General features: G+C 43.1%; 1 protein-coding gene across 1 annotated transcript in view; it reads left to right on the top strand.

Annotated features, from left to right (window-relative positions):
• The first annotated feature begins 6,508 nt into the window (after positions 1-6,508).
• Positions 6,509-14,049, top strand: part of COCH (cochlin) — a 17,506-nt gene continuing 9,965 nt past the window's right edge. The window contains exons 1-7 of the mRNA XM_004376536.3: positions 6,509-6,542; positions 6,631-6,675; positions 9,233-9,389; positions 10,249-10,382; positions 11,068-11,130; positions 11,808-11,852; positions 11,955-12,102. Of these exons, the coding sequence (XP_004376593.1) occupies positions 6,509-6,542; positions 6,631-6,675; positions 9,233-9,389; positions 10,249-10,382; positions 11,068-11,130; positions 11,808-11,852; positions 11,955-12,102 (626 nt within the window). The remainder of the gene's footprint in view (positions 6,543-6,630; positions 6,676-9,232; positions 9,390-10,248; positions 10,383-11,067; positions 11,131-11,807; positions 11,853-11,954; positions 12,103-14,049) is intronic.

Here is a 14,049-nt window from a genome sequence, read left to right as displayed (position 1 = left end):
CCTTTCTTGTGGCATTGTTTTGGATATTATGAGGGAAGACACAATATAACCAGATGGCTAAGGGTATGGGCTTTAGAGACTTAGATTTGAATCCTAGCTCTGCTTTCTAGCTGTGTGACTTGGAGTAAGTCTCTTAACCAATCTGGGTACCAGTTTCTTCATCTATAAAATAGATGATATCCACCTTGCAGGTATTTTATGAAGATTCAATTAGAGCATGTATGTAAAGAGCTTGGCACAGTGTCAGGAACACTACTGTTATGGATTGAATTGTGTCCCCCCAAAATGCGTGTCAACTTGGCTAGGCCATGATTCCCAGTATTGTGTAATTGTCCACCATTTTGTCATCTGATGGGATTTTCCTATGTGTTGTAAATCCTATCTCTATGTTAATGAGGCAGGATTAGAGGCAGTTATGTTAATGAGGCAGGACTCAATCTACAAGATTAGGATATCTTGAGTCAATCTCTTTTTACTCAAGATATAGAGCAGCAGAGAAACAGGGGGGCCTCCTATTACCAAGAATGAAGAACCAGGAGGGGGTCCTTCAGACCTGGGGTCCCTGTGCTAAGAAGCTCCTAGACCAAGGGAAGATTGATGACAAGGACCTTCCTCCAGAGACAACAGAGAGAGAAAGCCTTTCCCTGGAGCTGATGCCCGGAATTCGGACTTCTAGCCTACTAAACTGTGAGAGAATAAATTTCTGTTTGTTAAAGCCATCCACTCATGGTATTTCTGTTATAGCAGCACTAGATAACAAAGACAACTACTATTATTAGCATTTTTATTATTCCTGCACCAAGAGCCACATAAGTAACTTCCTGTTCCACATATTGCAGTGAGAAAGAAGGGTAAGCCATCAGCACAAAGACTCTACAACTGAAAGCTATGGACCATCCTCTACATCAGTGATAGAGCATCTGCTCTGTACCCCAGGGCACTGTACAAGTTACTGGGAACACAGAGAGGCATATGGAATAGTTTCTGCCTTCAAGGAGCTTACAGTCCTTTGGGGGAAATATACTACATATAAAAAACAAACAGTAGATAAATAAATGAGGAAGAGGACAAATCTCCTGTGTTGGAGAATCCCAAATAATTTATATAGGTATTTCACCTTCAAGCAGTGGACCATAACTCCCCACTCCTTAAGTATGGCACATAGTGACTTCCTTCCAAAGAGTTCAGTATGGGAGGGGGGAGAAAAGAGTAACTTTACAGTGAGGAAACTTGACCATGTCAGTCAAATTACCAGGGTTAATTTCAACACAGTAAGTCATGTTGATAGTCTGTACCCTTGGCATGATGTGATGAGAATGCTACTTCATCTCTGTGGTCTTCCTCCCAAAAACACAACCCCAGTCTAATCATGAAGAAAACATCAGATAGATCCTAATTAAGGGAAATTCTACAAAGTACCTGACCAGAACTTCTCAAAACTGTCAAGGTTATCAAAGACAGTCAGAGAGTTTCATAGCCCAGAGGCGCCTAAAGAGACATGACAACTAAATGTAATGTGATATCCTAGATGGGATCCTGGAACAAAGACATTAGGTAGAGACTAAGGAAAGCTGAATAAAGTATGGACTGTACTTAATCATGTATTAATATTGATTTATTAATTGTACAAACGTACCATACTAATGTAAGACGTTAATAGAGGAAACTGGATGTGGGTATTATGGGAGCTCTCTATACTACCTTTCTAAATTTTTTTCTAAATACTGTTCTAAAATTAAAAAAAAAAAAACCAGCAATAAAGGTGGCAACCAAGACAGAATTGGACTGATTCATTCATTCAGCATATATATATTGAGTACCAATTATGTGCTAAACACTTTTCTGGGCTAGGGGTACAGCAATGAACTAAGCAGAAAGAGCCTTGTGCATGCGAAGCTTACAAGGGATGTGTGTGTGTGCTGAGCCTTGTAGAAATTATTTATGTCCCCTGTCCCAGCTTTTCTCCCTCAGTAGGGATATTCTAATGGTATTCCAGTGACAATGTGACCCCCATCACCTTGTTAAATAAACTGGCAAACACGATGCAGGCCACAGTTTAGCCAGGAGAGGTGAATGGAAAGACTTTGCATAAGAAAGGACGTGCATATATCTGGGTCCTGAAGCAGTTTGGAGTCAGCTGGCATTCCTACCAACCTCTCAAAGTCCTGATGATGGCACAGCCCCTGCAGCCTATATATACCCAGGGACAAGGTCCTTTCTGATCACTTGGTTCAATCCCCTTCACCTAATAAAAGAGGAAACTGAGTTCCAGAAAAGGAAATTGGTCAGCCAGTGGTCACTGGGCTATCTCTGAACCAACTTTTTAATATTCATTTCTCAGCAGATGTGAACATTTATTCTGCTGCCAGATATTATCAGAAACGGAAAGGTTAGATGTACATACTTGCTTAGCATAAGATGTGAAAAACGGAAAAGAATAAGGAGAACTAGAAAGAGAATAACCATTAATGTGGGCTCAATAATGAAGGTGATAGGAGTTTCCAAGTTGGTTTTGTTCTATAGTCAATCATAGAAACTTATGGGATACTGCAGGATAAACCTACACTTCCTAAAAGTGAACAGGCTTGCTTTAAGGTCACCATTAACTGAAATAAAACCAAGTTACTATGTATTGCATTAGCTAAGTAAGAGTTTACAGGAGAGTTTAAATGGTATAGGGATACAACAGAACTGATGTTCCTTAAAATAAAAATAAAAAACAACAAAAAATAAAACAAAAACAGATCCACATTTTGGTAAAAACAGAACAGAGAAGGGACCTATAAACTAAGAGCTTATCTATGTAGATAATGTTCCAAATCCAGCCAGATAACCAACCATGCTATTCTTGAGAAATCTGTTAGGACTTCTAACAGAGATGCCACCAAGGGTATCAGTTTTAGAGGCAGCACACCAGCTCACTCCCTTAACAACGTCAGCCCATTCTGCACAAAGTTAGAAATGCTAACAGACAGCACACTCAGGGAAAATTACTTTTGTAATTGAGTTTTCAACCTTTCTGTTGGGGACTTGTTTTTAAACAGACCATCAGGCCAGAAGATGCTTCCATGTTTTATCAGGGGGACACAGGAAGCAAATTTAAGGCAAAAATTTAATGAAAAGATAATGAAAGAAGAATGAAAAATTGGAGTTACTAGTTTAACCTCTAACATTGAACTAAGTACTATGGGTCCTGGGCTGCACATTAGAATCACCCGGAGAGCCCTTAAAACTTTTGACTGTCCTGGCACCATCCCAGAGCAATTACACACCAGAATCCCTGGGGTGGGACCCAGGCATGGGTACTTTTTAAAGCTCCCCAGCTGATTCCAACGTGCAGCCCAGTTTGGCTTCACTGCTGCACACAGAGTTAGTCTAAATTCTTAATACCAAACACTCTTAATTAAAGCAGGATAAAACGATCAGGCATCTAGGAGCACAATACTCTAATATGTCACCCAGCTGAATGCAAAACTATAATTTTAACAGTTTGTCTTTTAAGTCAAAAGCACCCAGATTTCTTTGATGTTCCCTCCCTTCTTCAGAATATTTCTATAGCAGAAGCAATTATCTCTTAAATCCAGATTTTTTTCCTCAGTATCCTCATGGTGAGAATGAGGTACAAACTGAGAATGACAAATCCCATTCTCCCCACTTCACCCTCCTTATTTGGCCATTCCAAAAAGGAAAGAAAAAATAATAATAACTTGTCTTAAATGTTTCAAAACAAAATAATAAAATGTATCTTTGGATAAACAACCATGAAACTCAATGAGCTATTTCCTTTATTTTTAATGGTGACAGACTCAGGATCTATCATGAACATAGCTGCATAGTTTTGATTCTGCCAAATCTTCCAGTAATACTACATTACAGGAAGGCTGCACCCTGTGGGAGCTCTGAATAGCAAGCACCCACTGGCCATTTGGGCACCTGGCCTGCCAATCTGTGGAATGGCAGCATTTTTGCAGGATGTGAGCTCTCCCTAATTATACAGCATCATGACAATTCACCTGGCCTAACTGGAGGAGGTCATTAACCCTGACTGAGGACACTGGAGAAACAATAATGAAAAAGACAGCCTGAATCATCCTGAAGACTTGAAATCTCTCCCAAAGAAAATATCAGAGGTGGTGGCTAAATGACTGAATTTCTAAGAAAAGGACAACTCTACCATGTAAGGGATTAAATCTCCAAAGCAGCTGTGACAATAAGCCTCAAAAACCTCCCAGCCCACAAATGGTACTTATTTAGTCTCTTTCCCTCCAGAAGGCATGCAGATAGTAAAGGGAATGAAATTAATACCCCTGGGTGGTCTGGTGTAAACACTAAGTTATTCTCAATCAAGAGGATGGTTGCAAGCCTACAACAATTAGCTTCCAAGACATGGTGGTATGTTTGTGCCCTGTAGTAAAACAACATGGAAATATTATCCAGCAATAAAAAGGATGGAAGTACTATACATACGTGCTATATAGATAGATAGATAGATAGATAGATAGATAGATAGATAGATAGATAGATAGATAGATACACTATATATATGTGCTACAACATGGATGAATCTTGAAACATTATGCCAGCTGAAAGATGGCAAAAGACCACATACTGTATGATTCCATTTATATTAAACGTCCATAAAAGGCAAATCTATAGACAGAAAGTAGATTAGTGGTTGCCTAGGAGTCAGAATCGACTCTACCCCAACAGTTTTAGTTTGGGTTAGGGCTGGGAGTGGAAACAGATTGCTAATAGCTGGGAGGGATCTTCTTTTTTTGGGGGGGAGGGAGTGATAGAAATGTTCAAAAATTGGGTTGTAGTGATGGTTGCAAAACTCTCTAAATTTACTAAATGTCATTGAATTGTACACTTAAAATGGGTGAATTTCATGGTATGTAAATTATAACTAAAGCCTTTTAAAATATACATATATTATGCCACCTCTCATGATCTGAGGGTTGACTCCTCAGCTGTCATGCTGTCCTTTGTAACTTACACTCCTGTGAATTCAGCTTTTTCCCATTTCAACCTGTGTAAGGTTTGGATGACAGCCAGAAAGACAAGGAAAAAAATTACCAAATCTGAGATTCTGCAGGATCACAATAGGCAGCAGGTCTTGGAGTTTGGAATGGCAACCAGACATAACCATTCCTGAACTAGAAAAGAAGAGTAAAATGCAAATGTAACTGCCACCAGGGAGTCTGGGCCACCTCGCATTCGCAGCCCCAGCCTTTACAGGAAATGGAGCTCTTTGGGGAGAATCTGTTCCAGCAGAAGCCAAGTCGAAGGCCAGATGCCTAAAGTCCAAAGAATAACCCATCAGTTCATGGGGTTTCTAAGAAAAACAGGGCATGCATTCACAAAAATCTGCGTTGGCGTTACTTTAGAGGTAGGAACTGTTTCAATGGGAGCATGAAGTTCGGAAGTTTTGTTCTTAGGCCGCGTGGACCAACAGGTTGGTAATTCTCCTGGGGCCCTGCGTGACCTGCCTGGGCCGAGGTAGAGCCGAGGTTGACGGCGAGAGCCACTGCTCCGACCGTTGGGACTGTGCTTGGGGGTCGATTACTCCCCAGCTCGGGGTGGGGACAGCGGCGGGCGCCGGGAGCCTGGCGGGGTCGCATCACGTCGGGCTGCCTGCCCCGCCCAGAGCGCAGTTTAGCCGGCGCGCCCTGCGCGGTGGGCTCGGGTCTCACCGGGCGCGTCTTCCTCGCATCCCTGACGCATCCCCAGGCGCGTTTCCAGCCGTCCTCCTACACTGGTCCCAGCGTCGCTGACGCGGGTCCCGCCGGACCCCCCAGCCTTAGACCAAGGCCTTCGCGCCGCCCCTAGGGACCGACGCCGCGTCCAGGTGGCCGAACCCCGCGCCGCAGGGGGAGGCGCCTTTGTGCCGGCCTCACCCCGGGCGAGTCCTGGGGCGGGGTGGGGGTGTTGAGGGCGGGAGCTGGACCGCTGCCGCCTGCCCGGGGGGACCCACTCCCAGCCCCCTCCCCGCGTGCCCCCAGCACAGTGCCCATGCGCGCGGCCCAGCCTTTATAGCGGCCGCGGGAGCCGGGCTTTCAGCACTCGAGCGCATCGGGGCGGATCCGACGCAGGTGCAGAGCACTGGATGTTCGGAGCGGGAGTGCAGATAGATTCCTGACGTCTGTATGTCCGTCTGTCTGTGTCTTTCCTTTGTCTCTCCCAGTTCTTCTGTCTTCATATTGTCTCTGCCACTCCACCCCACCCCACCCCCAGTGCAGGGTTGTACATCAGTTCTGGGTTTAGCTCAATTTGCAGCCGGAGCGTCGTCCCCAGATCGAGAGGGGCGCTGGCCCCGGAGCGGTAGCCCCTTTGGTTTCTTCCCTCCTCCCGGCCGCCCCTGGGTTTCCGAGGAGTGCGGGATCTCTAAGGAGTGGGCGAGCGGACGGGAGGGCGGGCGCGGCTGGGTAGGTGCGTGGGGGCCTTCGATCCCCGGGAGCTTCCTTCGCGTTCTCACTGTCTCTCAGGTCCAAGCAGCCCTTCGACCACCATGTCTGCAGCCTGGATCCCAGTTCTCTGCCTCGGTGAGTACGCGCCCCTCACCGCCCCGTTTCTCGTCGCGCCGAGCCGGGTGGAGGCTGGAGCCAACCTCGCGCTTTCCTCTCTTCGCAGGTGTCTGCCTGTTGTTGCCCAAGCCCGCGGGCAGCGAGGGAGCCGGTGAGTTCCTCGTTTCGGGGCCGAAGAAGCAGGGTTCGGTCCAGGCGGTGGAAGGGGCTAAGAACCAGCAGGTAGCAACGCGCTCAGATCGAGCCCCTGGACCGGAGGTGGAGGGTGCGAGATTTGGAGCAGTTGCCTGGCGCGCCCACATTCCGCGGTGCAGCCGCCCTGTGCGATTTACTCGACGCTGGGTTACCCGTGTCTCCCATGCCAGGGGACTCTGGGGTCGGATGGGGCCGTTCTTCCCAAGGCCGGGAGAAGAAATGATCTAGGGATAATCGCTGAGCCTCACCGAGGGGCACAGTAGTCCTAGGCGGTTCTGCTGCGTTTGGGGTCGGGGAGGCCCCCCTAGATCCGACTTAAGACTGTCACAGCCTCGAGAGAAAGAAGCTAACTTCGTTGTCCCACCTTGTTTGACCCACTGGCTATGTTTCTAGGAGTAATCCCCGTAAAAAACAGCCTTTGTGGCTCATTTCGTATGCGAGAAAATCTAGAAGAGTTTGTTCCACGTGTAGAGTCCCGGTATGGGTTCGTGGTGCGGTGTATTTTCTATAATTTAAAAGGCAAACACTTTTCTAAAATCAGTTGTTTGTTTTCTTGGGAATGAGGGTAAGTATTGCACTGGGCTGCATTCGCCCACTCCCACCTGCGCTGAAGTCAGTGTTGACAAGTATTGCATTGGGCTGTATTCGTCCGCTCTCACCCTTGCTGAAGTCAATGTCGGCAGCTAAAGGCAGTCTGTGCACCACCGACTTCCACCGTGGATCCTACGTCAGCCGAAATTGGGAGGAAGGATTAAGGCTATTTGACAATAGGTAGGATTGCCGTAGCTACTGTTTTTGGCAAGAGTTTTAACTTCCCCGGCTCTCTGGAATGTTTCTGAGCTAAGGAATTGGTATTGTACTTGGCGTGCTGCCTTACTTTTCATGGACATGCACAGTTCGGGACACAGCTCAACACAAAGGACACAGCCAGCTCTTAGAAGAAGGTCCTTGTTAGAGGCAGGCTACTCAGTTGGGCTATGTGACCGGACAGTTTTATTCTGTCTTAGGGGGAAAAAAAATAACATCTGTTTTAAAAAAGGAGCCCTGGTGTCACAGTGGTTAAAGCGCTGGGCTGCAAACTGAAAGATTGGCGGTTGGAACCCACCAGCTGCTCTTGGGGAGAAAGATGTGGCAGTCTGCTTTCATAAAGATTTACAGCCTTGGAAACCCTACGGGGCAGTTCTATTCTGTCCTGTAGGGTCGCTATGAGTCAGAATGAACTCGACAGCAGTGGGTTTGGTTTGGTTTGGATTTCAAAAAGGTTTTGGATAACCAAAATTTCCTGTTTGGAAAATAGTATTTAATAACATTAAAAAAAAAATCTATTGCCCTCTAGTCGATTCCAACTCGTAGTGATCCTGTAGGACAGAGTCGAACTTCCCCCATATGGTTTCCAAGGAGCACTTGGTGGATGGATTCAAACTGCCAATCTTTTGGTTAACAGCCATAGCTCTTAACTGCTATGCCACTTAATAACAGTCCCAATTTAAAATTGACAGTAAGTTGATGAATTAACTATGTATTATGTTATTTTGTTACATGTTGCCAAGGGCTTGTCACTCCAACCAGCATCTTTTGTAGTAAAAATTTTCTTTCTTGGGTTAACTCTGTGAAACTTGAGAGTATTAACGGTGCTTTCTAAAAGGCTGATATATCTCTCTGGACAGATCCGGAGCAGAAATAGGTTCAATTAGGATAAAAATGCTCCATTCTGAAAGGACTAACTTCTTGGTTTCTGGTCCCACTGGACTTACAGAAGGCTCCCTGGGCTGTGTCAACTTGGGCAAATTAACCCAATGGCTTTAATTTCCTCCTCTGTAAAATGTGTGGTCGAGCTAAATGACGTTTTGAGAATCTAGGCATCTTTTTATTGGTTTGCCAAAATTAACATGTAATTTTCAGGTACTGGTGGTATAGTGTTTAAGAGCTAGGGCTGCTAACTAAAAGGTCGGTAGTTCGAATCCACCAGACTCTCCTTGGAAACCGTATGAGGCAGTTCTACTCTGTCCTATAGGGTTGCTAAGAGTTGGAATCACCTGGATGGCAACGGTTTTGGTTTTGTGTGTGTGTGTTTGTTTGGAGGAGATAACTAGGATAAATGGTCCTGTGAAGTAAAGGATGGCTTAGAGAGGTTTGTGTGTGTGTCTATGAAATGTTCCTCAGAGAGTCAGTCCAGATGTGGCATCTGCACCTATATGCAGTATCATCAGAGTTGAGATTTTTATATTTCTTAAACAAACGAGTAAGTGGTTAATAACTAGTGCTACTTTTCTAGTTCTGATATAATTTCAACGATGTATTTCCAAACTGTTAAAACATTTATAGTGGCTAGGGACTAGATTAAATTGGAAAACTGACTTTTGGCTTGCTAAAATCTACTATGAGTCAATATTCTTAGCCAGAAGTGTAGAAATGAGGGAGGTAAAACTTGAGTCTCATACCCTAGTTCCTCACCACCATCACCCCGCAAGAAAAGTCCTAAGAATGCTTATTACACTCCTCTCTCTATTCAGTTCCCATAGCTATCACATGCTTTACCAGAGGCCTGGACATCAGGAAAGAGAAAGCAGATGTCCTCTGCCCAGGGAGCTGCTCTCTTGAGGAATTCTCTGTGTTTGGGAACATAGTATATGCGTCTCTATCAAGCATCTGTGGCGCGGCTATCCACAGGTAAGACCAAATACGCCAAGGGGAGAGAAATGCAAGTGTGATCATTTTCTGCTTTAGCCATCCTGGACATCACCCTCTTTTCTTTCTTTTGGTGCCAGTTTTGACCACAGAAGACAGAAAACATTTCTAAGGTTTTTCAGGGTATCCTTGAAACACCAGGTAAACAAGGGAAGCTTTCTGACTAAAGGCAAATTGAGTTACTTCTCAAGGGCTAGATTCCTATGATTCTAAAACGTTTCCAATCATGTAATGTATCACTGAGTTCTTACTATGTGCCAGCCATTGTTTTAACTCTCACGACAACACACAAGGTAAGTACAGTTTTACCCCATTTTACAGATGAGGAAACTGAACTTCAGAGAGATGTTAAATACCTTTCTCAAGGTCACTGTTATTAGGAAGTTCCACAGATGGGTCTGAGAGCCCAGGTCTGCCTCCAAAGCCCATATTCATCACCACTGTGCTATGCTGCCATAGAATGGCCAGTATAACCCTTTTTTTTTTTTTAAATGAAGTCCAAGGACATGTAGTTAAAGTGAGTAGTTTAGAAAACTAGGAAAATTGTTTGGAGCTCTTTTAGTAACTCTGAATCTCTGAGTTGTAGGGAACAGGATAGTTACTTGTATGCTACAAGTGTGTTCTTATCAACACTTAAGAAATTTGACAGCACAAAACCATTCCCCCAGGCAGTTTTGTTCCAGTGTAAGCAAGCTTTTAAAAGGCTGGCATCCTCAGCCGACTTCCCAGCTGAACTATTTTGTTGATTAATCAGAGCAGTAGATGCGACATGGCTCTATAAGCCAGTTGGGTGCCCCTGAAGAGTGTGGAGAGAATCTCGGCCATTATTCTTGTGTTGCAGGGGAGTAATCAGCAACTCAGGGGGACCTGTGCGAGTGTATAGCCTACCAGGTCGAGAAAACTATTCCTCAGTTGTGGCCAATGGCATCCAGTCTCAAACACTTCCCAGATGGTCTGCTTCTTTCACGGTAACTAGTAGGTACAATTACATCGTTCTTTCTTTTGTGTAAATATCCACCTCCCCCAAATAAAAGTTTTCTGCATTTCTTCACCCAGCCTCTTTGACTCTGATGGAAAAACCTGTGATCAGGACTGAAGAGGTCAACTGTGGGTTAGAGTCAAGTACCCACTCAAGCCAAATTTGGGTGAATGGGGGGAGAACAGTCTTGCTGTCTGAAGACAGCCATAGAAACTTCAATTGTCTGCAGTCAGACTGCCCTGACACTTACCTAGTAACACTAAACCAAAAAGTTAGAGGATTCATTTTTGGTGATCCTTTGTAAAAAGGAGATAATAGAGAAGAGTCACATTTTAGTTCTCTGAAACTAGCATGCAGCATATTGACTCCTGCAATCACCAGCACCCTATTATATTCAACATCGTTGCCATCGAGTCGATTCCAATGCATAGTGACCCTATGGGACAGAGTAGAACTGCCCCATAGTGTTTCCAAGGCTGTAATCTTTATGGTAGCAGACTGCCACATCTTTCTCCTGCACAGCGGCTGGTTGGTTTGAACTGCCAACCTTTCAGTTCGCAGAGAGTGCTTAACCACTCCACCACCAGGGCTCCTCCATCATCCTATAGGACCCTAAATTATATTAACTATGCTTTGCTGGTGGGGGAAGAGGAAAAAACAGGTATCTCTTTATTTTAACAGAAGGCAAAAGTGGTTCCCAGGAAGCCACGGGACGAGCAGTATCCACAGCACATCCACCATCAGGTATGGAATATGGAACCTATCTCCTAGTTGCCTGGCACAGTGTTTGGAAGTTTGGAGACTCTCCTTAAAATAAAATTTAAAAAAAGAGAAAGCAAATACCTTAAGCTTACTGGTATATTATATAGGGAAATGTACAATTTTATATTTCAAATTCTTTCCTCTTATATTTTCAGTTATGAACCCTGATACAGGCATTCTCTTCAAGTCCTACCGCTTCTCCCTGATTTGATAAACCACACTCAGGAACTGATCCATAGTACCATGAACTTCATAGTTCAATCTGCTTCATTAAATTCCCTTAGTTACTGCTCTGTCATATGAATAAAAGGAATCAGTGTATGTCTGCTTTGATAACCAGGGATCCCCTTTTCTAAAACCCTGATGGTTTTAAAGTCAAAGGAACTAAGAACATCAGGCTCAAACTCTTGTTTCCAGCCCTGCCTCAACTATGGATTTGTGATCTCAAAGTCCTGGATTGGAGCCATTTCAAATATGTAGGGCCACTATGGTGTTTACTTGTTTCTTTGCTGAACCGTTGCTTCTCTAGTCCAGAAAATCATGAAGAAATGTAAAGTCTTTTCAGTAATGACCCTCCTTGTCATGGGCTTTTCCCATATGGGCTTTTTGATGTGGGATTGTCTTCCTTGTGTGAATGCCAGGTGCTTCCTTTGTTTCAGGTAAACGACTAAAGAAAACACCTGAGAAGAAAGCTGGCAATAAAGGTAAGAGTCAAGATACCAGTTTGGGAAAATGGCTTTCTCTCTCTCATTCTCTGTTTGTTAAGTAAGACTGCTAACAGAAAGTACTTGTTTGGATGTTCACAGATTGCAGAGCAGACATTGCATTTCTAATCGATGGGAGTTTTAATATTGGGCAGCGTCGGTTTAATTTACAGAAGAACTTTGTTGGGAAAGTGGCTCTGATGTTGGGAATTGGAACAGAAGGACCACATGTAGGCCTTGTTCAAGCCAGGTACCAATCTTGTTAAAATGGAGGATATTGAATGTTGAATGACAACAAATGATTGATCCTTTTTTGTGGGTGCATTCACTTCAGTTCAATACAAACATGTTGAATTGTAAACAGCCTGGATTCCCGAACTATAAGTTCAGGTTTTAAGACTGCCTAAAAAGACTGGGTAGATCTGAGCGCCTCTTGTTTTGAATAAAAGGATTTAGAGAATTGTATGCAATCTGTTTGAGGACCAGAAGGTAGACTAAAAAGTCCTGTTGCTCACACGAATCACTTCTGCACGTCGACTCTGCTCAATTTCCAATCTCTCTTTTCTGAAGAGAGCAGTGATATGTCAGTTCCTCCTCCCAATTCTGTTCTTTTTAGCTCTTTCCATATTCCCTTGTTTAGAAATCTGAAGCATGACCTTTTTATATTATATATTTTTATAAATAATATTGATGGGTTCTAGGATTATTAATATGCTTATTATAGAAAACGTGAAAGAAATATAAAGCACGAAGAAAACATTTTTAAACCCACACCCCTTAGAGATAATCACTGTAAAGTATTTGATTTCCTTTCAGCATTTTAAGAAAATATTTGACCATACATGTGGATGTATCTTTTTTTCAGAAGCTCAGACTGTAATAATGTATCCTGTTTTTTCTTCCCTTAGTATTTTGAGCAATTTTCTCGTATCACACGTATTCATCAAAAATATGTTTCATCATGTTCATTTGCATGATAGTTTATTTAACCATTCTTCTACTGTTTTGGTTTTTTTCACTATTACCAATTACACTGTGTTGAACATACTTAAATCAACTTTGTGCCCATCTATGATTATTTCATTAGGCTAGATTCCTACAAGTGAGATGACTGGGTCAAAGTGTTCTGACATTGCTGAAAGTTGAACCAATTTAGATTACTATCAGCAGTGTATAAGGGTGTCACCAGTACTACAGCAAATATTAATTAATATGTTGCTTGTTATGTTTTACAGTTGGCTCTTAGTCTAGATAGAATTTTTTTTGGTGCGAGGTGAGAATTTAACTTCGTCGTTTTCTACATAGTTAACCATTTGTCCCCACACCTTTTTAAAAATGAGCTACTTATTCTGATTTGTGGTATCACTTTTATATACAAATTTGGACAAGTCTGTTTCTTTAATCTATATGCTAGTCCTCATCTTTTCTACACTGCTTTGATTATTGTAGCTTTATCCTACATTTTAACATTGCATAGAGCAAATTGCCTCATATATAGGAGAAAACCAAAAAAATACCAAACCCGTTGCTGTCAAGTCAATTTCAACTCATAGTCACCCTGTAGGACAGAATAGAACTGCTCCATAGGGTTTCCAAGCAGCACCCAGGGGTTTGAACTGCTCAGCTTTTGGTTAGCAGCTGTAGCTCTTAACCACTATGCCACCAGGGATTCACATGTATATAGGAGAGGGATTCATATAAAGGCTATCTTCTCTCTAAACGTCCCATTTTATACTTTTTCTGTTTTAGGAAGAAAGTTGTTGTGTGCCATCGAGTCAACCCCAACTCATAGTGACTCTATAGGACAGAGTAGAACTGCCCATAGGGTTTTCTAGGCTGTATTCTTTTTTAAAAAAAAATTTTTTATTGTACTTTAGGTGAAGGTTTACAGAACGAATAGTTTCTCATTAAACAGTACACATATTGTTTTATGACATTGGTTAACAACCCCACAACATGTCAACACTCTCCCTTCTCGACCCTTGGAGGACTTTTTTTTGGTGAAAATATACATAGCCAAAGATACACCATTTCAGAAATTTTGACATGTACAATTCAGTGACATCGATTACATTCTTCCAATTTTGCTGCTATTCTCACTTTAGATGAAGGTTTACAGAACAAAATAGTTTCTCATTAAACCGTTAGTACACATATTGCCCTATGACAATGGTTAACAACCCCACTACGTGTCAGC

Source organism: Trichechus manatus, unplaced genomic scaffold, assembly GCF_000243295.1.
Source record: "Trichechus manatus latirostris isolate Lorelei unplaced genomic scaffold, TriManLat1.0 scaffold00043, whole genome shotgun sequence".
NCBI classification, from domain to species: Eukaryota; Metazoa; Chordata; class Mammalia; order Sirenia; family Trichechidae; genus Trichechus; species Trichechus manatus.
The sequence above is the reverse complement of the archived record's forward strand: the minus strand, read 5'-3'. Positions and strand labels throughout refer to the sequence as shown.